The following is a 25,777-nucleotide window of genomic DNA, read 5'->3' as shown; positions in this document are numbered from 1 at the left end:
TGATCAAGGTGGTGATGCTAAAGGTTGAAGTGGCTGTGGTGGCTTTTTAAAACCAGATGGCCATGAAGTTTGCTGCATCGACTGACCCTTTCACAGAAGAGTAGGCTGCAGCCTATGACGCTATTTGATAGCATTCGCCCACAGTAGAATCTCTTTTGAAAGTGGAGTCAGTGCTCCCAATCTTACTGCCTCTTCCTCACTAAGTTGTTGTGACATTCTGGATCTGTTCTCATCTGAGCAATGCACACAGTGTTTTCACCAGGTGCAGGTTTCTATCAAGAAGCCACTTTGCTCGTCTTTAAGAAGAAACTCCTTACTCATTAAAGTTCTGTCATGAGATTGTGATAATTCAGTGACATCCTCAGGCTGCAGTTCTCTTAGAAGTTCCCATTCTAGCCCTCTTGTTATTTCTACCCCATCTGCAGTGTCTTTGTACATTGAAGTCTTGAACTCCTCAAGGTCATCCATAGGGTTGGAATCAACTTCTTGCAAACCCCTGTTAATGTTGCTCTTTTGACCTCTTGCCATGAAACATGAATGTTCTTAGTGGCATCTAGAATGGTAAATCCTTTCCAGAATGTTTTCCAATTTAATGTTGTGTTGGGCATGAAGATGGCATTAATCTCATTATACATCTATTATGCTTTCGATGTAAGGTACCCAAAAGCTCATGCATGAGACAATACAAGAAGATTTAGAGATGAAATGATTGGGTTATGAGAGCCTTCATCTAATCAGCAAATTATTGTCCTGAAAAGTGGATTGAGTGGTAACTTTAGGCAGTTAGAGGGCGGCTAGAGCAGGTGGGTCCCTGGGGAGTGTGCCTTTGGGGTTTATATTTTGTCTTTGTTGAGCAAAGCTATCTCTGCCTGCTGACACAATGTCCCCAGCTGCTTTCCTCTGCCACACCCTTTGCCATGATGAATGAAGCCCTGAGGAATGAAGTTAGCTGTCCATGGCCTGAGACCTCTTAAGCCAGGAGTGCCAAAATAAACTTCTCCTCCTCTAATTGTTCTTGTCAGGTCTTTGGGTCACAGCAGTAAAAGAGCTGACTAAAATAGCATCTGTATTAGAGCTCTTTGGTGACGAGGTGTATTGCCAGTGATCACTAATATTTTGAAAGAAATCTTGTTTTTTTCTTAACTGCAGGTCTCAACGGTGGGCTAAAAACAATAAATTCTATTGTAAACAGATGTGCTGCCATCCAGATGATGTCCCATTTCTGGAGCAGAGGCAGAGCATATTTAGTGTAACTCCTGAGGGCCTTCTGATTTTCAGAGTGACAAATGAGCAGTGGCTTCATCTTAAATTCTCCAGCTGCTTTATCCTCTAATAAGAGAGTCACCCTGTCCTTGGAAGCATTGTATCCCGGCATTGGCTTCTTCTCTCTATGGAAGCCCTAGATGGCATCTTCTTCCAATGAAAGGCTGCTCTGTCTGCATTGCAAACCTGTTATTCAGAGTCATCGATTGTCTTAGCCACATCTTCTGGATGATTAGCAGCAGGTGCTCCGCTTGCTGCTTCACCTTGCCCTCTTACATTATCAAGCCGTCTTCTTTCCTTTAAGCCTATAAACCAACCTCCACTAGCTTCACGTTTCTCTGCAACTTCCTGACCTCTCTCAGCCTTCATAGAATTGAAGAGAGTTAGGACCTTACTTTGGCTTAGGGAATGTTGTGGTTGGTTGGCTCTTCTCTCCAGACCGCTGAGACTCCTCCAGATCCAGCAATAAGGCTATCTTACTTATCATTCCCTGGAGTAGCACTTGCAATGTCCTTCAAGAACTGTTCTTTTGCATTCGCAACTTGACTGTTTGGTATAAGAAGGCTAGCTTTCAGCCTTTCCTGGGTTTTGACATGCCTTCCTCTCTAAACTTAACCATTCCTAGCTTTTGATTTAAAGTGAGAGGAGTTGGGAGTGTAATCCTAGTGACTCAGGAGGCAGAGGCAGGAGGACCACAAATTGGAGAACCAGACTCAGCAATGTAGACCTGTCTCAAAATTCAAAAATTACTGTATGAAGTACCCCTAGGTTCAATCCCCAGTACCAACAACAATAAATAAATAAAGAGTGTGACTCTTCCTTTCACTTGAACACTTAGAAGTCATTATAAGCCTATTAATTGGTATAATTTCAATACTGTTGTGTCTCAAGGAATAGGGAGAACCAAGGAGAGAGAGGAAACAGGAATAATCAGTCAGTGGAACAGTCAGAACACACACATTTGTCTATTAAGTTCATCATCTTCTATGGGCACAATTTATGACACCCCAAAACAATTATAATAGCAACATTAAAGATAATTTATCCAAGATCATCATAAACTTACACAGTAATAGCCAGGTGCTGTGGCACATGTCCGTAATCCCATCAGCTCAGGAGGCTGAAGCAGGAAGATCACAAATTCAAAGCCAGCCTCAGTAACTTAGCAACTCAGTAACCTAAGCAATTTAGCAAGACCCTGTCTCTAAATAAAATATTCTTTTAAAAGGGCTTGGGATGTAGCTTAGTAATTAAATGCCCCTGGGTTCAATCTCCGGCACCAAAAATATAATAATAATTTTATATATACATACATATATACATGTACATACATATATAATGTATATTATTATGAGATTTATATATACACACACATACATATGTGTACACACATATAATAATGATAAAAATGTTCGAAATATTTTGAAAATTATCAAAATGTGACACAGAGACACAGAGTGAGCACAGGCTGTTGGGGAAATGTCTCCAGTAGACTCACTCAACACAGGGTTGCTCCAAACCTTCAATTTGTAAAAAACATAAGTTCTGTGAAGTGCAATAAAATGAGATCTGGATATATATTGGGCTAGAAGAGCAAGTACAATGCCTGAGAAGATATCAACATCAAAGAGCTAGAAATACTGGGCCAAGCCTGGTCACACACACACACACACACACACACACACACACACACACACACACATCAACCCCAGAGGCCACAGACAGTCCAAACAGAGGCAAGAAACAGCCGAACCCAGACACCAATTTAAATTCGGCTTACAAGATTTGGACATTATCTCCCAAGCAGAAAGACCCTCCCAACTTGGGTTTTTTGTTTCTTCTGACTCCAGTTCCCTCATCTTTATAATCCAAGAGGCTGAACAATACATTATCCATCTATAGCTATTGATACAGACACATGCATCCACATTTTTAATTCCCCCATAGACTTATTTTTCCTGTCCTTCGATTTCTTCACTGTCAGAGCTTATTGAGAATGAGAGCCATGTCAGCACAGAAACTGTCCAACAGGAACGTTGATGCTAGGAATGGCCTAGAAGATTCTAGAGAGATGATAGACTATTTAGAACCATTCTGTTCAGGAGAACTATCTCACAGTGATGGAAATGTTCTAACCCTACACTGTCCAACGCTGAGGGCATGTGTAGCCATTGAGTGTTTCATGTGCCCAGTGTGAATGAGGAACTGAACTTCTCATTTTATTTAATTGTGATTAATTTAAGTTTAAATAGTCTGATATGGCCAGTGGTGACCATCCTGGATAAGACAGAGAGAGTCTAGAGGATTCTTAATTCAGAAGCACAAACACGACAGGGATGTTGGCGCAATGGTTGGATGCCAGAGTGCTGCATATTAAAAGAATCCTGGTCAGTTTGGATGGCTGCCCAGAGCCGTGTCCCATATTTCCTCCCTTCTTAACTGGTCCCAGCCCAGCCCCTTCAGGCAAGGTGTCTGGCTTGCAGAACACAGTTTTAACATTCTTTGGCCCTCTCTCTCTTCCCCAGAGCAGCACGCTGTTCAGGAGCTGACCAAGGCCGCCATGAGTGGCGTGGGCATTGATGGGGAAGTGCTCTCCTATTTGGAATTGGCCCAGGTTTGTTACAGTTTGCTTTTCACCTCATAAGTGTGTTCAATCCGTTCATTTAATGCTGATAAAACATTCCACTCTTGCATCTGTCTAAATAAAGATGTCACCACTGAGTCACAGAGGCCCCCTGTGTACATGGAGAAGATCTGAGAGTTTTACATTTCAAGGCACCATTCAGCCTGCTGGGCTTCCTTTGATAAAACAACAAGGACCCCACCCCCACACCAGTCCCATGGTCCCCTAAGGCACTGTCTTCACATGTGGGAGAACCTCTGGAGCAAGATAGGGGGAGGTTTTGTCTCCCTTCTTTGAATTCTTGAACAGTTTCTAAAATCCCATGAAGCCCTATAATGCCACACACACACACACACACACACACACACACACATTAATGAAGAGCTCCCTGAAGCTTTCCTGGGGTTTTCTAAAATCAGTACTTATTAACATCAATATCCATAATCCCAATACATACTTGCATTCTTCCTCCAGAGAAGACCAAGAGCCAGCTTCAGCTTTATCAACAAAAACTTCTCTAAGGCATGAAGCTAATCTGCCTCAGTATCCTCTACTCTAAGAATAGTGTGGATGGCAATTCACAACCTCACCCCCTTACAGGTCATTTTGAGAATTAGGTGGAAGAGAATGTAGAAAGAGCCCTGGAGAATGGGAGCCCTCTCATGAGGAAAGGCACATGGGCAGAATGCTAGTCCCTGGCTTGGACTGATGGGCAATGAGTTTTCCACTGAAGGAATGAATAAGTTCTACCGTCTTTCTGCTTGTGTTTGGCTTTCTGTGTGCTCATTCTCACTCTCTTACTCTCTGTCTTAGGGCAGTGGCTTAATAAGTCTGAAGTCAGGCAATTTAAACCAGTATTTAAATTGAGTAATTTAATTGATCGAGGGAGAGGAGGTGGTTTCAAGGAGAGGAAGGTGCAATATGGCAGTTGTCGCTCAGGCCCTTCTGCTGTGGCCACAGGAGATGGCTCAGGTTCAAAGTGTTAGAAGGTGGAACAGGACTTAGGACAGCCTACTCACTCTGACTTAGCATTCAACAAATATTTGTTATTTTCTCTCTCCGAGTACCAGGCACCACCCTGGGCTAAGGGTGTACACATTACAAACAGTAGGTTCCCTGCCTTCGGGGCAATCATAGGCAAGCGAGAGAAACAGCCATGAATCCAGATTATTACATCCAACATAAACAGCATCCAAACTGAAGACAGACATCTGTGGTGGTAGAATCAGTAAGCCCCCTACCATGGTTTGAAATTTGGGGTCTTTTGAAACATTCCCCATTTGGGTGACAGTTTAAAACTTGTGCTCTATTCAGTAAGTGTCCCTCCTAGGGAAAAATGAAATGACTCAGAATTTCATGTAGGACCAGTTCACTTGAGGTCATAATTTGCACTTATGTCTGTTTTCTCAGTGTCCCCAGCCCGTCCCCTCCCCCTACCACCCATCCCACACACACATACACACATCCTGCAAGGAAATCTGATTATGCTAAGCCCTTGGCAGAAAGAGTTTAGAATGGAGTCTCCTTAGTTGGTTTGTTCAATCTTAACCTAGTAAAGAGCTGGAAAGAGCTTAACGTTTACCCTTGGGGGCAAGCGGGTCCCTGATCTGTTGCCTTTTCCAACTTCTGTGGTGTAAGTGCTCCCACTGCAACTGGATGTAGTAATATGAAGTCACTGGACTCAGAGCAGGAAAGAAATTTAGACCATCAGCTGGCTCTCTGGAGCTGGCACTTGCCAACCTGGCTCACCACTACCAATCATTTTCAGAGAGAAATTGAACATCGAAGAGAAGCTGGAGGCATCAACGTCATACTCTCTCCAATGTTTGGAGTTGTGATTTTCAGTCTCTTGAGAGGGTTTCTGAGAACTTGGGCTTTTCTATTGTCCTTCTTAGTGGAGGTACAAGCCACAGGGGTTGAGGTCTCTATGGCCAATAAAACATCTGCATGAGGGGCAGGTCGAGGGGAGCCATGCTGTATGTAATAGGATAAGGGGAATGTTGGCTGCTGGGTTTTTTTTTTTTAATATTTTTTAGTTGTAGATGGACAAACTACTTTTATTTATTTATGTTTATGTGGTGCTGAGGATCGAACCCAGTGCCTTACATGTGCGAGGCAAGTGCTCTACCACTGAGCTACATCCCCAGCCCCATGGCCGTTAGTTTTTTGAGCATCAGATCTTTTGCAGTCATTGCTACCTCAGCTGCTACCTCCCTGAGCATCTGCTCAGAATAAAAAGATGGAGTAGTTGTCCCCCTCCCACCCTTCCCAGACTGATTGCTCCTCTTATGTAACCAGAGGACAGGTATAGGACAGCCACGCATTCCACAGTCTCGTCTTTCTGATCTTTGGCCCCAGCAAGCTGAGCTCTGACATGTGACACGGAGTATTCTGTTGCGGAGGCTTCCTTAAACAGAGGTGACATCGCTGCTCTCTGCTGCTGGCTGGTGCCTTCCAGAGGGCAGGGCCATTCATCATTAGAGGCCAGGTGGCAGGAGGAGGGCAAAAGGGCAAGGCCTGTTTTAAAAATGATGTGATACAGTGATTATTTTGGGCGTCTCTGTCACGGTGGGGGTGAGGGAGGATGTGCCAAACACTACCCTTGGCGGGCATCAGAGCCATGGCCAAAGTCAAAACACCGAGGTCAAAACAGGAGCTTTCCTGAATCAGTTCTGTGGGCCCTGCATTTCTTTCCTCCCTTATGATGGCTTCCAATTTCTCTATAGACTCCTCACTTTAGAAAATAAGAATCTGATCCCCATTTTGGTCACTTTTCTGCAGTTTCACAATGCCAACCAGTTGGCCGCCTGGTGTTTGCACCACATCTGCACCAACTACAACAGTGTTTGTTCCAAGTTCCGCAAAGAAATCAAATCAAAATCTGCAGGTAAGACCATGGGAGGTACCCCTTCATCCAGTTCTCCCCACCTGACTGAAGTAGCTAGCACCTTCCATGCAGTGGGAGGGGGGGAGCTCATCTCATGGAGAAGTCCTTGCCTGGCAGTCACAGGAACAGTAGTCTGAGGATTCTCTTTGGAGAATGACTTGTATGGGGGACTCAGGTGGACTGGAGTTCAGGGTCCCATGCTGCACCGAGGTTGTTGGTTCCCCCTTGTCTAGGGAGGCTGGTCCTGGGAGCTAGCTTAGACTCTAAAATCAAATGGTTCAGGTTCTCTGTGCTCAGCTGCAGGACTTGTGGGCAAGAGAGTCTACCTCTCTAAACTCTAGTGTCACCATCTGCAGATGGTGCTACTCATAGTCTCCGCCATATCAGGCTATGGAGAGGATATCTGAAGCACCAGGCACAATTAGTGGACAGCAGGAGTAACCATCAGCGTCTTTCCTTCACCAGACAATCAGGAGTACTTTGAGCGGCACCGCTGGCCACCTGTGTGGTACCTGAAGGAGGAAGACCACTACCAGCGTGTGAAAAGGGAACGAGAGAAGGAAGACATTGCACTAAATAAACGTCACTCAAGACGAAAGTGGTGCTTCTGGAATTCATCTCCGGCAGTTGCCTGAAGAGGAACAGAAAAAAACAATCAGTAATCTGATACACCACTTTTAAAAGCACTACTGTAAAGTTAGTCGTCTTATTAGAGATGCGATGTAGTTCAGGTTTCAGGCACTGACCTTCCTCCACTTTTGTGCATTTATCTTTGTTAGGATCAAAGCACAAGCTCACCATCCATGAGCCTGGACAAAAAGGGAAGCTGACTCTCTCACTGCATTCCTTAAACTGATACGTATATATCTATTTTTTTTTTTTTTGGAAGCTTAATAAACTTTAGTCCGTTACTTTGTTTCTTTTTTATACAAAGAAAAAAAAAATCCAGCTTTCATGTTTCAGATTCCAAATTGGAAAATATTTTTATATGGTCTCTTGTATTTTGTTGAAACGAGAATACTATGTATTACTTTATTTTACAGGCCACAAATTTGACCATGACGTCGCCCTGTGATTCTCTTGGCCCATATGACTGCCAAGCATTATTACATAATTAAAGGGTTATCCTTTTGCTGTGAAGTAAAGGGTTGGACTGAAGTCCCCCAAAGTGCAAGTTGAAAGTGCTTAATTTTTGTTCTTCTGAATAACATCGGTATAATTACCAACTCGACTCCAAGAATGTGTATTTACAATATTTGCTGTGTAAGTGCTAGTAATTATATGGTTATATGTGCCATGTAAAATATAGTGATAGCAAATATTCTGTTGTTTAAAATGTCTAGATTCAAGAGGATAATCTTTATAATCATTAGAAGGGCTCATTAAATCCCAGCATTATCCAGGGCAGCCTCACTGGTGGACCTAAACACATAAGCTACCATTAGAGCATTGGTGTTCGGATTGCTGTATTAGGTTATGTCTCCCAGTATTCCTTGATCTTGCCGTGCTTCTGCATCAGACTCTCCTCTGACTTGAATTGAGATGGGTAGGGGAAAATTTCCCCAGACTCGTCCCACCATCTACAGGTTTGTCACATCTCACCACTGGAAAACTGTCTTCCTCAGGTCTCTCACCTGTGGCCAACCAACTTCATTTTGTAAGGCATATATTTTTAACTCTTCCCAGGGAAAAATTCATGTTGCTGCAGAAGTAGGCTAAGGCAAACCACCCACTCCTGCTGAAATTCAGCAGGGCCTGTGAAAGCATGGAGCTGGAGGCTAGGTCCCTGCCTTCTCCAACCAGAAAGGAATCTAATCCCAAGAGTCTAGGAAATGGTGCTATTGTGAGTTAGTTCTGACCCTTGGTCCTTCTGAGTTTTCAGTGTTAAAATAGAAAATGGTAGAGCGGGGGGGAGCTTTCAAGAGGCATCTAGTCATTGCTTCTCTGTGAATTAAAATGTTACACACACACACACACACACACACACACACCACTGTAAAACCACATCTCCGTGCCTGCTGGGCGAGACATTATAAAATTGTGTGGGCAGGACCTGGGGCTCATCCTTTTAGGAGGTCAACTTATTGATGTTAAGGGCTTTTGATTTTATTTTTTTCTAGCTTTTCGTAAAATGAAATAGACAGCTGAGTCCAAATCCCACTGTGGACAACTGTATGCATTTGGGAACCTGTGTTACAGGTGGGTGTTTATTCTCGACAGTGGAAACACATTAGATGCAAGAGCTTGCCCAAAAGTGCAACACCCTTTCTGACAACAGGGGGCAGTGGAGTAGGGATGGTGATAAATGCATCCCCCTTGATTTTTTTTTTTAATGGGGTTATAAATCATTAATGGAAGCAGAAAGAAGATGGACTGAGAGGATAAATGTCAAGACTCAGGGAGAATTGGCATGTATCCCATTATAAAATGATAGAGATTGCGTTTTCAGTGAGTAGTCATAGTTGAATTTGTACAACCAAAGCTCCCATTTGATTGTAATCTTGCCAAAATGTAATGGACATATAAATGAACATGGGGTATAAGCAATAATATCCACTAGTGTTGTTATCAGCTGCTGTAACCAAGTGGCTGGTTCATTTGGTTGATGCTGATTATGGCCTTTAACCACGGTGGTTTGTTTCATGTTTTTTATTTCACAAAAAAAAAAAGCCAATAAAATTGTTTAGCTATAAAATGCCTTTGTTTGTTTTTTGTTGTTGTTTTTAAGGATTACCATCATATTGTGTGTGGAATTTAATAGCTTTTCTAAAGCTATCAACACTTTAAAGGTTCTAGATCATGGGGGCTTCTGTGTGCTCCAGTAACAAGGCTGTTTGAAAGGTGGTCATCTTTGTTTTCAGTGTTATCAGCAGAGATTCCGAAGCCATGATGTAAATGAGGCATCAGGCTCTTGGCACTTGGCTAAAACGGTTATAGCATTAGATACTGTGCAGCCTCGGGGGGCATCTCTATCCTAGTGGAATGATTATAATTTGGATTTGGACACTTCCCAGCAATTAAGTGAAACATCTGTACTGATGGGCTCTTAAAGAAGTCTTACCTCCAGAAGCAGGTCTGAGAAAGCCTTCAGGAAAATCAGCAAACAAATTCTGGTGGTGTAATGTTTGCCCAAGCTCAGAGGGAAAGAAGGTCTCAAATGAGATCTCACAATGGGACTTTTCTGTGTGGCAAGTTCTCTCTCACTCCATGGGGAAGAATTGACCACTGTAAGAAATAACTGTAGAATGAGGAAAATGGAATTTTCAGCATTTCCCCACACCTTTTTAAGATGGGTGGTGTCAATCACATCACTTTTTATATAGGTATACCAGGGAAGTCTCGCCTGTAGAAAATCATGGTCTTTCTCCTAGAAGGCTTGCAAATCATCAGGGATTTCAGCACCCCTATGTTGGCACTTGGGGACCCCAAAATCCTGTTGGTCTATAGTAAACTAAAATATTTTCATTATGAACACTTAATGCGAAGTGTTTCTGAGATTTATTTTCACATTGCCTCTATTATATGGTATATCAGTTGTCAAAATGCACTATGTTTCCTTCTTTTTGAGGGGGTACCAGGGATTGAACCCAGGGGTGTTTAACCACTGAGCCACATCTTCCGCCCTTTTTTTATATTTTAACTTAGAGACAGTTTCTTGCTGAGTTGCTAAGTGCCTTGCTAATTTGCTGAGGCTGGCTTTGAACTCACAATCCTCCTGCCTCAGGCTCTCAATTTGCTGAGATTACATGTCACTATTTTTCTTGACTAGAGTATTTCTTGAATGGAGATAGATATTTGTGTGTGTGTGTAGTATATGTGTGTGTGTATAATTATATGTATAATTATATATATATATATATATATATATATATATATATATACATACATACATGTACATACAAGTACCTGTATGCATACATATATAATGTGTATATATATATATATATATATATATATATATATATGTATGTATGTATGTGTACACATACATATACATATATATCCTAATTGGATGGTAGTAGACAAGCAGCAATAATTTCTCTTTTTTAGAAGAATGTGGCTATTGCACAAACGTTGTAGAGGTGAAAGGTAGAGTCAGGGAGAATGTGTTTGCATTGTATGTGCATATGTGAGTTAGTGGTCATGTGTCTCCATGAAAGAAGTATTTATTAAGCCCCTTGTATCTGTATTTGTCCACAGTTTCAAAGAGAAGAATAGTTAGCAAGCAACCAATGAGGAAACTGCCAACCAAAATTTGGGAAGTTTTTTTTTTTATTGTCTCCATATATAGATGGACAGTTTACAAAAGAAAAAAAGGAAGGTGGGAGGGAGGATGAGAGGAAGAAAGGAAATAAGGAATTGAAGGGAAGAGCTCTTGACCAAAGCCATGGAATTGGAAGTTGATTTAAACACTCGGAGCCACAGATGGACTCTCTTTCTTCCAAGGTGTTCATTTATGAAGATACCACCTATATCATGACTTAATTTATTTTCTAGGAAGACTTTCCTGTCTTGATTTTTCAACTAAAAGGCAGGTGATATGTACAGCATGAAAGGTTTAGACTTGAAAGTGAAGGAGATTGTATGGCGGCACTGGAGAAGCAATATTGGTTCATTTGGCTGCATTTGAAAATTCCATGCTTGGCTGGCAATGCCTCTGAATTGGATGCTATTATTTAAGCCATTCAGAGGCATGATTTTTGTAATGGGTTCAGGTGCAGGTGCTCATCAGTTAGGTATTTGCAGACTAAAATATATGAAAATATATGAACAGCTAATTCTGCATGTGGAAACCAATCATGCAGTTACATATCCATAGACATGAAAGTACTATAAACAATAGTAGCAGACACAAAGTGACTTGCCAGCAACTCATTCCAATTGCTCACTATTTCCATAAAACAGAATATTTTAGTAACTGTAGGTGAGATGAGAGCTACCTAAATGTGTCTCCATAGAAGAAGTATTTATTAAGCCCTTTGTATCTATATGTGTTCACATATCCAAAGACAAGAAGAGTCAGATACTGCAGAAAAGAATATGATTCATTTCTTTCTCTTTGGGAGCCAACCGTATTTGGGGTATTTTTTATCAATAGATATGTAAATACATACATATAGACATGTTGATTTGATGGATCCTGGTAGTCCCAATTGGAGTGATAGACTCACGGAATGTTATATTTGTTAAGCGAAAAGATGCATAATGCTCTATTGTTGAGTCATCTAGAAAACAGAATCAGATTCCACTGAGTTTTTAGTGCTGATTAAATGATTCAGGTAAAGCACTTGACACAAAACTTTGTCCATAGCAAGTCCTCGGTAAATGAAAGCTGAACAGAAATGAGATGAACCAGTGTACTTAGCAAATTGAAAACAAAAACAAGAAATCCAAAAGAAGATCAGCCATGCTGTGCTTGTTGTGGTCTCTTGCTGCCACTCTCCAACCAAGTACCAATCTTGCTGCTTCCTGCTTCTTGAAAGTGATTAAAGAATTAGAAAGTAGGGGCTGGGGATGTGGCTCAAGCGGTAGTGCGCTCGCCGGGCATGCGCGGGGCGCTGGGTTCGATCCTCAGCACCACATACAAATAAAATAAAAATGTGTCCACCGAAAACTAAAAAAAATTAAAAATTAATATTTAAATAATTCTCTCTCTCTCTCTCTCTCTCTCTCTCTCTCTCTCTCTCTCTCTCTCTCTAAACAACAACAACAACAAAAAAGAATTAGAAAGTAAGAGCTGTGGGGAGGTTAAAAGGGCAGGGGGCTCAAGAGAAAGTCTGGTAGGGAAAAGAGAGGATGACATTTTCCAAGGGGACACTTCCCCTTACTGTGTCTCCATCCTGTTGGATGAGGTTGGACCCTCAGCAGGCCAAGCTGGGTTGAGACTCTGATTCCCTGGGAGCACATTTTATTGTTCCCAATCATTTTTTTCTTCCTTTTCTTGAAGGTTAAATGCAAAGTCTAGTTAGCCATCATCTTGTTTGGCTTTTGTTGCTATAACTGAATACCACAGACTGGGCAACTCATAAAGAATGTCAGTTTATTTGGCTCATGGGCCTGGAACCTGGGGATTCTAGGAGCATGGTGTCATGTCGGCATCTGTGCTGTGTCTAGTGTGGATTTTCCAGTTGCTTCCAAACATGACAGAGGGCATCACCTGGCGAGACAGAACAAGCATGTGTCAGCCCAGGTGTCTCTTCTTCATCCTTTTTTTTGGTACTGGGGATTAAACCCAGAGGCACTTTACCACTGAGCTACATCCCCAACTTTTTTTATTTTTTATTTTGAAACAGGATCTTGATGAATCGATGAGATTCCCTAAATTGCTACAGCTGGCCTTGAACTTGGGATCCTCCTGGCTCAGCCTCCTGAGTTACTGAGATTACAGTCTGGTGCCACTGTGGCCAGCTCATCTTATAAGCCCACCAGTCCTATGGGGGTACTGCCTGATTTTATCTAATTCTAATTAGTTTCTAAAGGCCACACTTCAGGTATCACATGAATTTGGGGATACAATTTTCAACAAATGAAATTTGGGGGGACATATTTAAGACCTAGCAGCCATGCTCCTCAGTGCTTAGCATGTTGTCATCCTCAGTTATTACAAAGACATTTTTTATTTTCTCCATCCATAATATCCACTCCTCTATCATGGTCAATATATGTATTTAAATATGTATCCACATATCAGTTTTGTTTCACATACATAAATGTTATTATTATTTAAAAAATGGTGTCATATAACAAATTTCATTCTGTTGTCTGCCCTTCTGAGTCTGTGCTGTGCATCCTGTCCTTTGTCTCCTGTGGCTGCCTAGAGTTCCACAGACTACATCCCCTATGGTTACTCTACTGTACCAGAGTGATGGAGCCACTAGGCAATAATTCTCCCTGGCTTTATAGTGAAATTCCTTGTACAGGCCCTGGGTAGACATCTAAAAGTGGATTCTAGGTCCTGCTCTAGATATACTGAATCAAAGCCTCCTGAAACATAGACATGTGTAGGAACACGGAAGTCAGTGATGAAATTCCTTCCCAACCCTCACCCCACCACCACCCCGCCACACTAAGACAATATGATTCAGCAGAATTCAAGAGTCATAAAGAATCTGAAAAGCTCTGACCCAAACCAGAGATCTTCTGCCCTCTGACCAATGAAAGGAGTAACTAGTTTAGTTTCCTACCATCTGAAAGGCCTGAAGAGGCTTTCTTGATGATGAAAACTGTGAGTCATTGGAATGAGTTACTGGGTCCCACTTAGACATGTTTGTGTGTGCACGTGCATGTGTGTGTGTGTGTGTGTGTGTGTGTGTGTGTGTGTGTGTGTGAGATCTGACCTCATGAAAGGCAAGAGATCCAGATAATGAATACTAAGACTTCTCATTTTCAGCCTTATAAAGATTCCCTGGCTTGATTTAATCATTTCATAAAGTATACAGATATCAAAATATCATCTTGTGCCCCATAAATATATACAATTTTTATTTGTCAATTATATCTTGAAACCTGGGTGGCAGGGGTGCAGGGGGGATTCCCTAGTGAGCTTGTGCACATGCCCTGGAAGTTGTCTTCTAATCTTGTTATTTCATATATGAAATCTAAAGAAAAAGTCACCTGCCAGTACAAAGTCTATAGATTCTTCAAACTCTCTTGAAAGTCCTGGATAAATTCTCTCTTTGACAGTCCTGGATAAATTAAAAAAAAAAAATTAAAAGTAAATAGTCAAACTTCCCTTTCTCCTAGTTTTCTGCTCCAAGTATAAACCACAAAGCCCCATCATTTAATCAGATGAAAGGACTCAGATTTCTCTCTCTGCCCCACACCCACTGCTTGGATCCCACTGCAAGTACCAAGATAGCTCTTCACTTAATAAATCTGAATGATTTTTAAATGACTAGTCACGATGATGTGGGGAAAAAGGCACACTCATATATTGCTTGTGGCACTGCAAATTGGTGCCACTACTCTGAAAAGCAGTATGGAGATTCCTTAGAAAATTTGGAATAGAATCAACATTTGACCCAGCTGTCCCACTCTTCATTCTATACCCAAAGGACTTAAAATCAGCATACTATAGTGACACAGTCACATCAATGTTTACAGCAGCTCAATTCACAGTAGCTAAACTGTAGAACCAACCTAGATGCCCTTCAATAGATGAATGGATAAAGGAATTGTGGCATATATACACAATGGAATATTACTCAACATTAAAAGAGAATAAAATTATGCCATTTGCAGGTAAATGGATGGAGTTGGAGAATATCATGCTAAGTAAGCCAATCCCAAAAAACCAAAGGTGGAATGTTTTCTCTGATAACTGGATGCTGATCCATAATGGGGGCGGGGTGGGATGGGAAGAATGGAGGAACTTTGAGCAAAGAGGAGGGAGGGAGGAAGGGAACACGGAGGCAGGAAAGATGACGGAATAAGATGGACATCATTACCCTAGGTACATGTACGACTGCACATATGATGCAACACTGCGTCATGTACAACCAGAAAAATGAAAACTTGTATTCCATTTGTATACAATGAATCAAAATGCACTCTGCTGTCATATGTACCTAATTAGAATAAATAAATTAATTTAAAAAAAAAAAAGTAGCCATGCTGGGTGCAATGGTACATACTTGTTACTCCAGAAGCTGAGGCAGGAGGATTGAAAGACCAGCCTGAGTAGCTTAGAAAGACTGTGTCTCAAAAATTAACAAAAGGGCTGGCATATAACTCAGTGGTATAACATCCCTGGGCTCAATCTCCAGTGCTTAAAAAAAAAAAAAAAAAGTAAAAGTAAATAGTCAATAGTCATCATAAGTGACCAAACATCTGAACATTTTAACCCAAAGAAATGGTCTTATCAATCAATCAGGAAGGAAGGAAGGAACCAAAATGAATGTAGACTGTCTCCCTAGCACATGATGTACTGCTAATTACCCTGGCTCTCTTTTGCTTAAATTTGCATAGATAGCCAGGGCGGTTAGACCTCAGGTATGCTCCAATATGCTTTTCCATGCTCTTCCAGATTCACTCAAATATTTCTTTATCGTACCCAACTGTGTGGACCAATGCTCCAAGTCTTGGCACTACTTTACCAGAATCAAAAACATGGATTTGAGAACCACAATAATAAAAGTTAACAGTTTGACTAAATATTATAGACAAGCACCATGATGAGTGCTTTGTGAGCCCGTGTCTCATTTAGTTCTCACATCATTAAGTGAAGAGCAATGACAGAGCATGAGGCACTTGCTAGATTTGGCCATCAAATCTTGAAACCCCACCTCCCAGAACTATGAGAAAATAAACTTTTATTCTGTACAAAGGTCTCAGGCACTTTGTTATAGCTACACAAAAACGACTAAAATAGATGAGGCATATTGATAAAATTATTGTGTTTTGATAAGTAGGATGAAAAAACTTCATCTCTTTTCCACTGTCAAAAATCCAATCAATTTGAATAACATCAAAATATAAGCTCCTAGTGATTACTTTTTCAAAGTTACAGAACCTCTGACATTTCTCCTCCCCAAAAATGTACACAAGACATTATTTGAAAGGGCACTGTTGAATTTTCCCTAAACTGTGCAAAATAAATTTTATACATGATTTACTTGAACCTAAGCAAATTTCTGCCACATGGTGTTTTATAAACCTACTGCAATTTCTGAAAAAGGCCCCAGATGGCAATTCCCTTGTTACTCCCATCATTCCTCAACACACACACACAAAACCAGACCAGAAAAAAATAATCAACAAGATGAGAGGCAGACTTTAAAGTTTATTTCTATCAATTGCCTAATTTTAATGTCTGATTTTTATTTTAATTATGAAATTACCTAAGAAAGAGAGGGGGGAAAAAGTCATTGCTCAGAGCATAGGTACTGGAATCTAAACTGACTCCATTTCCAATAAATTAACAGAGCATTCCTCCAACTGCCCAAATCCTAAGCAACCTGGCCAGCTGCGGCAGCATGGAACAAAATCTTCCTGAGATCACTTTTTTTTTACTTTAATAATTTTTAATCCAATAATTATATGGGAAATAAAGTGGCTCTCTTGAAACATAGATCTTCTTGCACTTGCAAGGGAGAGAAAAATAACTATCTGAACACATCCAATTGGGTATCTTTTGTTTTTTTGTAGTTCAAGTTGTTTCTGAATGATAGGTACCTTGGTAACAGGGGTGAGTGACATCTCTATGTGTGGTGGTGATCTGTGTTGAAATTAGCTCTTTCCAAAATTGGCATCTCACTTCTTCTCCACTATGCAAGTCCTAAAGCAGGAATGATTGCATTCAAAACCAATAGAGATAGAACCCTCCTGACTTAAAAACAGGAAAGGCCTGCAGATGGAAAACATGTTTCCGTTGACAATACCTTGACCCAAACTTCTACTCCAAAAGTCAGGGCCTTCTAAATCTGAAGATAATTCCAGATCTCATGTCTACTATAACAGACCACCTGATAATTGGGGTCCTTTGATCCTGGAGAATACATAACAGCTGTCACTTTCCGTAACCCAATCACTCCCTACCCCAAGCCTGACCCCTCCTTTAGGATCTGGCCCTGTGGAAATTCCATTTAACCAACATCATATCACATGCAAAAGATGATGCAACCAAAGGTCTAGATGTTTTATAGTAAGGCAAAAAACATTGCTTTTAAATCCCTCAGAGGTTCATATTGAATGCCCTATGATCCAATATCTCTGGCACCAGAACTGACTTTCTCATTCACTATATTTTGCAGGAGGTAGCTTCATTTCCTTCAGTCCTGGAAATCCCTGGCACCAGCATGGTGCCAATTATCTACCTCTTACCTTGGGAAGCCTGGTGACCATATGTTGACTTGGCCTTCCTCCTTCCTTGCCAAAAACTTGATCTGAAAATTATCACAAATCATTTCAATTCATCAAGGACTTTTTGAACTTCTATGTGCCAAAAATAATAAGAGACCAGACTTTGGCCTTAGAAAGCATCAAATAATCTGGTTGTACACATTTAAATAATGCCAGTCAGGCAATAAATGAACATACCAAAATTAAGGCCATAGACCAGATGTGAAAAATTGGTTTCATTTCACATCAGCAATGCATGGTTATATTGTGAAAGATTCTGAGGCACAGTCTGGGTTCAAGGGCAAAGAGGGCTGAGATTGCTTAACAGGATCTGACAAGGCTCTGGGGAAAGAGGCTAGCAGTGTAATTGTCAAATGTGTATTCATTCCACAAATATTTGTTGCACTGATACCCACCTAATACGAATTGGGTAATTCTCTAAGTGCCCATGTTCTTATGGAATGTATATTCTGTAGTAGGAGACATGGAAATGAAAACAAAGAAATACATATTTTTATCAGATGAATGATATGAATAAAAAAAAAGAAGAGATGAAAATGATTCATAGCATCTTAGACAAAAGTAGACAGGAATGTCGTCTCTAGGGAATACTGACTGAGTGGAGACCTGAACTGAGTCACAACTTGGAGAGAAGAAAACAGAGATCACTGATCTCTCCTCCACCTGAACAAAGACCTGAAGGCCAGGGGTGACTCAATAGCTGGGGGCTAGAATCATGTGGAAGTGCCTACACTCACGTATTTGGATGTTAGTACTAGATCTTGGCTGATGTCTCATGGGGGTTGTTGACTGTGGGTCTCTCCATGTGAGATAGGTAAGGGAGAGAGTCAAGGAAACAGCTGGGGGAAAGAGCATTCAGAGTCTGAAGGACAAGTCTATGCAGGGACCACAGGCAAGAGGACACCCAGTACAGTTGAAGCTGGTCAAGGTGACCTGTGGGGCTGGAGAAGAATGCACAGGGCAGAGCACACAGAGAGACAATATAAATCACACAGGATAATAGTTACATTAGAACCACCCAGTATGCTTTTAAAATACAGACACCAGCCCCTACAGGTTTTATTTTTATTTTTTAAATATTTTTTTAGTTGTCAATGGACTTTTATTTTTTAAATTATTTATATGTGGTGCTGAGGATTGAACCCAGTCCCTTACACATGTGAGGCAAGCACTCTGCCACTGAGCTATAGCCCCAGCCTCTACAGGTTTTATTTTGACTTTACAGGACTCTGGTAACTCCACTGAAAATGATATTATTGTTGATCCTGCTGTCATGTTTTTTTTTATGAAGAAATATTTGTTTTTCGACATGTTACTAAACCAAGGGTCATTAACTTGAAGTTAAGTCCCTCTCTGGAGAGTGTGTGTAAGGGATGAGAGGAGATAGCCTTTCAAGAGTTTGTTTCCCACCCAGGAGAACCACCAGAAAAACCCGTGGGACTCATCAGGGCCAATCATCTTCAGACTGTTGAAGCTGCAAAGGACATGGTGGCTGCCTCACTTGAAGTGGTAACCATCCTAATGGCCAAAACCCTGGGGGAGTTCTGGAGCTTTTGTGGTTAAATGAGTGTGGCCTAATACAGAGAAGAAGGTCAGACCGCAGTTCTGGTGGTACAAAGATGTCAAATAATGATGCAAGGTGGTAGAACTTCTCTTCCTTGCTCTGAACCATGATTCTTCCTCAAAGGACTCCTTTGCTACCTCTGGGCATAGGGTATTTATACTTCATGGCGTGTGTGTGTGTGTGTGTGTGTGTGTGTGTGTGTGTGTGTCTTTTTCCTCTTTTTCCCAATTAAAAGCCAGCTCTGGAAAACCATCAAACTCTTTCACTCCAGGACTCCAGGGTATTGTGGCAAATGGCAGCAACATTATTTCCCATTCCATGTTGTTTTTACCAGGCAACCTTGACACTCTTTTTGCTGAGTCATGGAGTCTGCATGCCTTTCCTTTCAACCTGGATGGGCCTTTTTGACTGCCTCAAGCAGAGTACAGTGGAAGTGAGGCCACACAACTCCTGATGTTAGATCACAACTATGCCACTTCCACCTTCTTCTCTGGAGACACACACTCTTGGAATCCAGCTGCCATTCTCTCAGAAAGCCCAAGTGAGCCCAGGCAGAGACCACATGCAGAGACCTGATGTAGTTGTTCTAGCCAACAGCTTCACTAAGGTCTCAGCGAAGAGCCAACATTAACCAGCCACCATGTGAAGGCAGACCCTCACGGATGACTCCAGTCCGCTCCTGGTGTTCTAAGTCTTCCCAGCTAAGGCCCCAAATGTTGTGGGATAGAGACAAGCTGGCCCTGCTGTATCCTCTCCAAATTTCTGACTCACAGAATCCACGATCATAGTAAAATGGTTATTATAGGCCACTAAATTTGGGGGTGGCCTGTTATCTGGCAATTGCCATGAAAACATTTACTAACAACTGAGGAGGTTTGAAGTGCTTTTCCTCCCCTAGCAAATATTGATCGGAGGCAGAGTGGTTGGCAGAAAGCTCTGGAGTTGGGCTCAGGTCCAAATCCCAGCACAGGGCACTTAGTAGCAGTGTGACTGGGCCAGGTGATAATCTCTTAAGCCTGTTTCTTCATCTGTAAAACCAAGGCTGAAGTGAGAGGATGAGGATAAATGAATATGTAAAATAAGCCCTCCATCTCCCCTCCCACTCTCCCCTTTCTGTATCAAGGATGCCATCGGTTTCCTGGTTGAGACCAACTCCCTGCACCATGACCATGAAGCCTGAAGTGGTGGTCCTCTTCCTCGGGTGTCCCTCCATATCATCCTCCTTGACTTCCTGTTCACTCATATAACCAGTGTCCCCACGGAGGCCCAAAGGACTCATGCAAGAAACCGTATCAGTTTAGAGGTGGAAGAGAATTGAGCCTTGACGTTCTACTATTCCACACATCACTGCTGGCTTGTCTACTTTACCATCAGAACAAGAAGCAGTCTGGCTTGGCCGCCCACACGTCTCCTCCTCTGAAAGGTCTTGATGGTTTCCAGGTGAACTCATCACTTTACCTTTGAACCAGCCCTCAAGTCTGGTTGTGACCCCAGCTCCTTGCCACTGTCTCCCCTAAGTGGCTGCATGAGTAGGCATAGGATGTGGGGAGGGATTCCGATTAGGAAACCCCAAAGAGGGGAGCATTGAGGAGGAAGACAATCTCCCTTTTCCCAGGATAACCTTTCCAAAAACAGACATCCTGTTTCTTTTTATTGAAATCACTAACTCATATAAATTCTTGGGCATCTGGCACTGTAAAGTTTCAGATGATATGCCCTTGGCTTTTACAAGAGAGGAAGCGAGCTCTCCTGTCTCTTCTTTCAAGGTATGAATCCCATCGTTAGGTCTCCACCCTCATGACCTAATCAGCTCCCTCAGGCTCCATTTCCCAATACCATTCACACTGGAGATGACTTGAACATAAGAAGACACAACATACAGTTCATCGCACCTCTCTGCCTGCTGGAGCATGGGAGAGACATTCCAGAGCCTGCCCCCTCTCCTAAAGAGCAACAGCCAACTTGACTGTGACCACAATACTCCGTGATTGGGCTCCTCAGTTCTCTCTCCCCTGCCTTGAGGAAGTGCAGGAAGGACTCAGGATCAGGACTTCAAGAAGCAACCTTCAGCTACCATTCTCTTCTGCACCTTCCTCTCTGTCAGCCACGGAGGTATGAGCTATCTCTAGCCTTCCCTGAAGCCAAGCTGTATGCTACGAGCCCACTATGGCACTACACTTCCCACAGACAGAAGCTCAGACCTGGGTTTGAGAAGCAGCAGGGGACTGTCATTTGGCCCAAGGCCCCAGCCAAGGTCTCCAATCCACTTTATCAACCAATGCTGGCCATCAGGATAAAGAGGCACTTAACAGCACATATAGCTGAAACCTTGATCACATTTTGGTGGCTCATATCTTTTTTTCTGGCAGTGAGAACCTGGAAGCAGGAAAAACTGACTTGCTGACTCCCCAAGAACAAAACAGTTTTTATTTCTCACTCACTATGAGCCTGACATTGTCCTCACCACAACCCTGTCAGGAGGGCCTTATGCTGGCGCTGCTCAGAGGTGAGGAGGTAGAACCTCAGGGAGGGAAGCCAAGTCATTTGCCCAAGATCACAAAGGCAATTAGTGGCTGAGGCAGAGTAGAAACCCAGGATCCTAAATCTCCTCTCAAGTGCTCTGCTACACAAACTCTTGTTTGTTTCAGCTACGCTGCATGGCTCAGTCTCAGCCAGGTAGCTTCTTCTCTACTGTACAACTTCTCATTTGAGAAAAAACACCTAAAGAGGCTGACATAACATACAGGTTTTCAAAACTAGTACCAGAGATGCAGATTCACTTCAGTCTTCATTCGCCATTTCACTTGCACTCTATATTTTCTTATAAGGGATGTAAGTGACTTACACCAGGATACACAGGTAGTTTAAGGCTACTGAATCCAAGGCCAGTTTTTTGTTGTTGTTGTTGTTGTTGTTGTTTTTGTTTTGTTTTGTTTTTTGGCTTATGTCACAGGGATTTCTCTCTGCTGTCCACCCTGATTCCCTCTGACTGCTCACAAACCCTCCTGTTCTCTGCTTGAGTTCATATCAGCAAACTGTCTCTACATCTGCAAAGCCCTCTTATCACTATATACACAGAGCCCCGTGTTAGGTTTCAGGGTCCTTTCAATGAAGGGTGCATCGCATTTCCCTTTTGCTGGTTGGCTAAAGTTTAACCTGTGATGGGATTCTGGAGCCGTCCAAAGTTCACTAGTGTTGCAATCTGCAGTCACAGGTCGTGATGCGCCCTGAGTCTGGCCTACGCAGGCTCTCTGGCTGCATCTTTGTTCTTTGAACTAGGCTAGCTGGATGCAGGTATTTCTTTCCTGTCCCTGTTGAGAAGATACCTCTTCACAAGTGAGAACAACATGGAAAGCTGCAAGAGTCTTGGTAGTAAATGTAGAAATTAGAGGATGGGAGCAAACTTACAGGTCCTGGAAGCCCATCGTCAGTTTTTCAGGAGGCTTCAGAGTGAATACAGTAGAAGATCCTAGGTGATCAGTGCGAGCATGTGGGGCCCAGAACATCTGGGAATTCAGAGAGGGGTAGGATCGGGGACAGTGAGATCAGGAGTCCACATCACAGAGACAGATGGCTGGAGAAAGAGTGTTAACCAGGTTTCATTCACTATTTACCACCAACACTGATCCCCAGCACTATGCTGGCCTCCTCTATGCAACATTTTGCTCTAAACCTCTACTCACAGCAAGCACTGGAGCCTGGAGGGACATTTGGGGCATCAGTGACACAGGGGATTTAGGGAGAATTGTGTTCAGTGTCACCATGTTTGGGTGACAAGTTAAAACTGGAAGTGAGGGTCCAATCATCTAGTCAACTTCATCGGCCTTATGGCCTGATGATCCATAATCCAGAGATCCCAGGACTGAGAGTTTCATGACAAGAATCCTTAGGCACACACCACAGAAAGGAAACCGATGTAGACATCCCAAGTCACACTCTCTCATTCATTAGTGCAACGTGGTTCACAGCCACCAGCATGGAACACAAGGAACACGGCAGCACCTAAGACAGGCATCATTAGGACTCCACCCTCATGACCTAATCAGCTCCCTCAGGCTCCACCCACCTTTCATCATCCACTCCACATTTATCCTTCCCAGATAAAATATTGTCTGCTAGTTTGGTCCCATTTGATACAAAGCATCTCTTCTGGACAGAGCCAACCTCCTTCACTACAAGGACATTTGCTTTTTGGATCATATAACTGTCACCAGTTCCAGTCACAACTGCCAAGAGAACAACTGATTTTATTTTCATAACAAGGCACTATGAGTACTATGAGTACCAAGGAGGAAAACAAAGCAAAGCAAAAAAAAAAAAAAAAAATAGATGGGTCTACTTTTTTTTTTCTTTTTTTGTACTGGAGATTGAACTCAGGGGTGCTTAATCTCTGAGCCACATCCCCAACGCTTTTTATATTTAATTTAGTGACAGCATCTGAGCCTTACTAAATTGCTGATGCTGGCAATCCTCCTGCCTCAGCCTCCTGAACTGCTGGGATTATTATGCCTGGGTCCATTTTTATCAAAAATTGACTGTCTGTGTCAGCATCCTTCGCATCCCAACATCTCTCCTCCCACCACAGTCACCTTGGTTCTCTTGCCTGACTCTGAGATCATTCTCTCTTGGGCTGAGCTCTAGAGAAAACTCATCTGCCCTTTTGATAAGCCCAGTATCTATGGCCTACCTCTGAGCAGTAATTTTTACAACAGGGTTCCAAGATGGAGAGGGAAGACTTGGGAGGAAAGGACAGGGAGAAAGGCAGATATAGCAGAGCCCAAGGAATAGTCTAGCCATAGCCCACTGGTATGGGTGATGGTCCCATGTATCAAACTTAAAATTTAATTTAGGCAAGATATCACCCTCTAGCATAGCAACTCTCTTGGGACTCGCTATATTGACCATTGGTTTTCCAAGCCTGCCTTGTTGCAGGCAGAATGTAGGTATAGTCATAGGCCTCAGAGTCACCACTTCTCTATTTGGGACCACTGGGAAGCAGATAATGGTAGAATTGGATGGCTTTGACACTTCTAGAAAGGCTATCAAAGGTTATGCTCCCTAACAAAACTTTCCAAAGCAGCACAGTGTTTCTAATGTTGAACCTAGAAATGTTTCAACATCAGAATCATCCAAGGAAGCCACCAGACCCAGATGTTCCATGGTCCCTATGGAATGAGCACTGTCACTGCTGGTACAAGAGCACCTCCATGACGGTCACCTCTGGGGCTGCTGCCCTGTCCATTATCCCCTTGGGGAGTATCTTTCCTAGGCTTGTTTGTATTCTTGCATGTTCTACTTCCAAGGGCTATGATAACGAAACAGCACTTTTACCAGACCTTGTTTCTCCCTCCCTGATCTCCATTATTCATGAATTCCTCCAGTTTTCTTGATGCCAAAAGCTTTGTTTGCCAGAGGTGTAGAATCGATTTTGTGGAACGGTTTGCACACTTTGAGATGCTCTCATTTGCTTATCTGAGAGGACTCTACCCTGAGCCGGGTATCAAACTGGGCCAGGCAGGGCAGGGCATTGGGTTTCTAGGCCACATTACCATTGGAAACCATGAAACTCTGAGAAGAGTCCACAGCAACCTGAGACCCCCTTCCCGTGGACCTGTCCACATCGGGAAGATAGATTTCAAAGGCTGGCTCCCAGCTGAAGAAATAAATACTCAGGCAATATTTGGCAAAAAATGGATTCAATTGAGGACATTTAAGCCTTCTGAGTGGGTATGTCCCCTGGGCTCTGTTCATTCCGAATACAGTGCAGAGTGTGGTGGCAAGAGGATGGGTCTTGCAACCAGGCACATCAGAGTTCAAACACCAGCCTTGCCACGTGAAGAGTAACCCCAAATTACCCAGCCTCTTTCCTCATTTGTAAACTGAGCTAGTGTACAAACGAAATGACAAAGACCATGTGAGCACCCACTGCAGGACTTCACAGAAATAAATAATAATAGTAGTGTCCTCTAACAAGAGCGTCTTACCAACCACTTTTTTACAAAATAATCTTTATTTATTTTATGTGGTGCTGAGGATCGAACCCAGTGCCTCACGCATGGTAGGTGAGCACTCTACCTCTGAGCCACAATCCCAGCCCATTATAAACCACTTTTGAGCATGTGAAAGGTCTTTCTTCATTTACTTGGCCAAGCAAACTGCTAATGAATCCCTCTGACCCCTGTAATGTCCCTCTTCCAAAGATGTCCACATCCTAATCCTCAGTACCTGTGAAGCTTACCTTACATGGTAAAAGAGATTGCACGGATGAGATTAAATTAAGGATCATGAAATGGAGAGGTGATCCTGGATTTCACCTTATAGGTGAAAGAGGGAGGCAAAGGGACATGAATCAGAGAAAGAGAGGTTTAAGACCAAAGTGAAGATTGGAATGTAATGTAGATTCACAGATGCTAGGCTACTGTCTCTGAAGCTTGGGGTAGAGGCCAGGAGCCAAGGGATGTGGGCAGTTTATGGAAGCTAGAAAATGCAAAGAAATGTATTCTCCCCTAGATCTTCCAGAAAGGGCTCAGCCCACCAACACCTTGTGAAACCCATTTCAGACTTCTGACCTCCAGAATTA

The 25,777-nt window shown here is 42.5% G+C and overlaps 2 protein-coding genes across 14 annotated transcripts in view; one reads left to right on the top strand and one right to left on the bottom strand.

Annotated features, from left to right (window-relative positions):
* RHOBTB1 (Rho related BTB domain containing 1) overlaps positions 1 to 9,462 on the top strand; it is a 73,999-nt gene extending 64,537 nt beyond the window's left edge. For all 11 annotated transcript variants that reach the window (XM_081267504.1, XM_081267502.1, XM_081267505.1 and 8 more), the window contains 3 exons: positions 3,789 to 3,877; positions 6,668 to 6,773; positions 7,239 to 9,462. In XM_081267504.1, the coding sequence (XP_081123630.1) occupies positions 3,789 to 3,877; positions 6,668 to 6,773; positions 7,239 to 7,408 (365 nt within the window). In that variant the 3' untranslated portion in view covers positions 7,409 to 9,462. The remainder of the gene's footprint in view (positions 1 to 3,788; positions 3,878 to 6,667; positions 6,774 to 7,238) is intronic.
* Positions 7,274 to 25,777, bottom strand: part of LOC308633991 (uncharacterized protein) — a 40,701-nt gene continuing 22,197 nt past the window's right edge. For 2 of the 3 annotated variants that reach the window (XM_081267506.1, XM_081267507.1), the window contains 4 exons: positions 17,595 to 17,656; positions 16,947 to 17,049; positions 9,835 to 9,998; positions 7,274 to 7,404 (listed from right to left, as the gene is read on the bottom strand). In XM_081267506.1, coding sequence (XP_081123632.1) covers positions 7,357 to 7,404; positions 9,835 to 9,998; positions 16,947 to 17,049; positions 17,595 to 17,615 — 336 coding nt within the window. In that variant the 5' untranslated portion in view covers positions 17,616 to 17,656 and the 3' untranslated portion in view covers positions 7,274 to 7,356. The remainder of the gene's footprint in view (positions 7,405 to 9,834; positions 9,999 to 16,946; positions 17,050 to 17,594; positions 17,657 to 25,777) is intronic. The other variant, XR_014018930.1, reaches the window with a different exon arrangement.

This window comes from Spermophilus citellus (genome assembly GCF_964194105.1).
Source record: "Spermophilus citellus genome assembly, chromosome: 15".
NCBI classification, from domain to species: domain Eukaryota; kingdom Metazoa; phylum Chordata; class Mammalia; order Rodentia; family Sciuridae; genus Spermophilus; species Spermophilus citellus.
The sequence above is the reverse complement of the archived record's forward strand: the minus strand, read 5'-3'. Positions and strand labels throughout refer to the sequence as shown.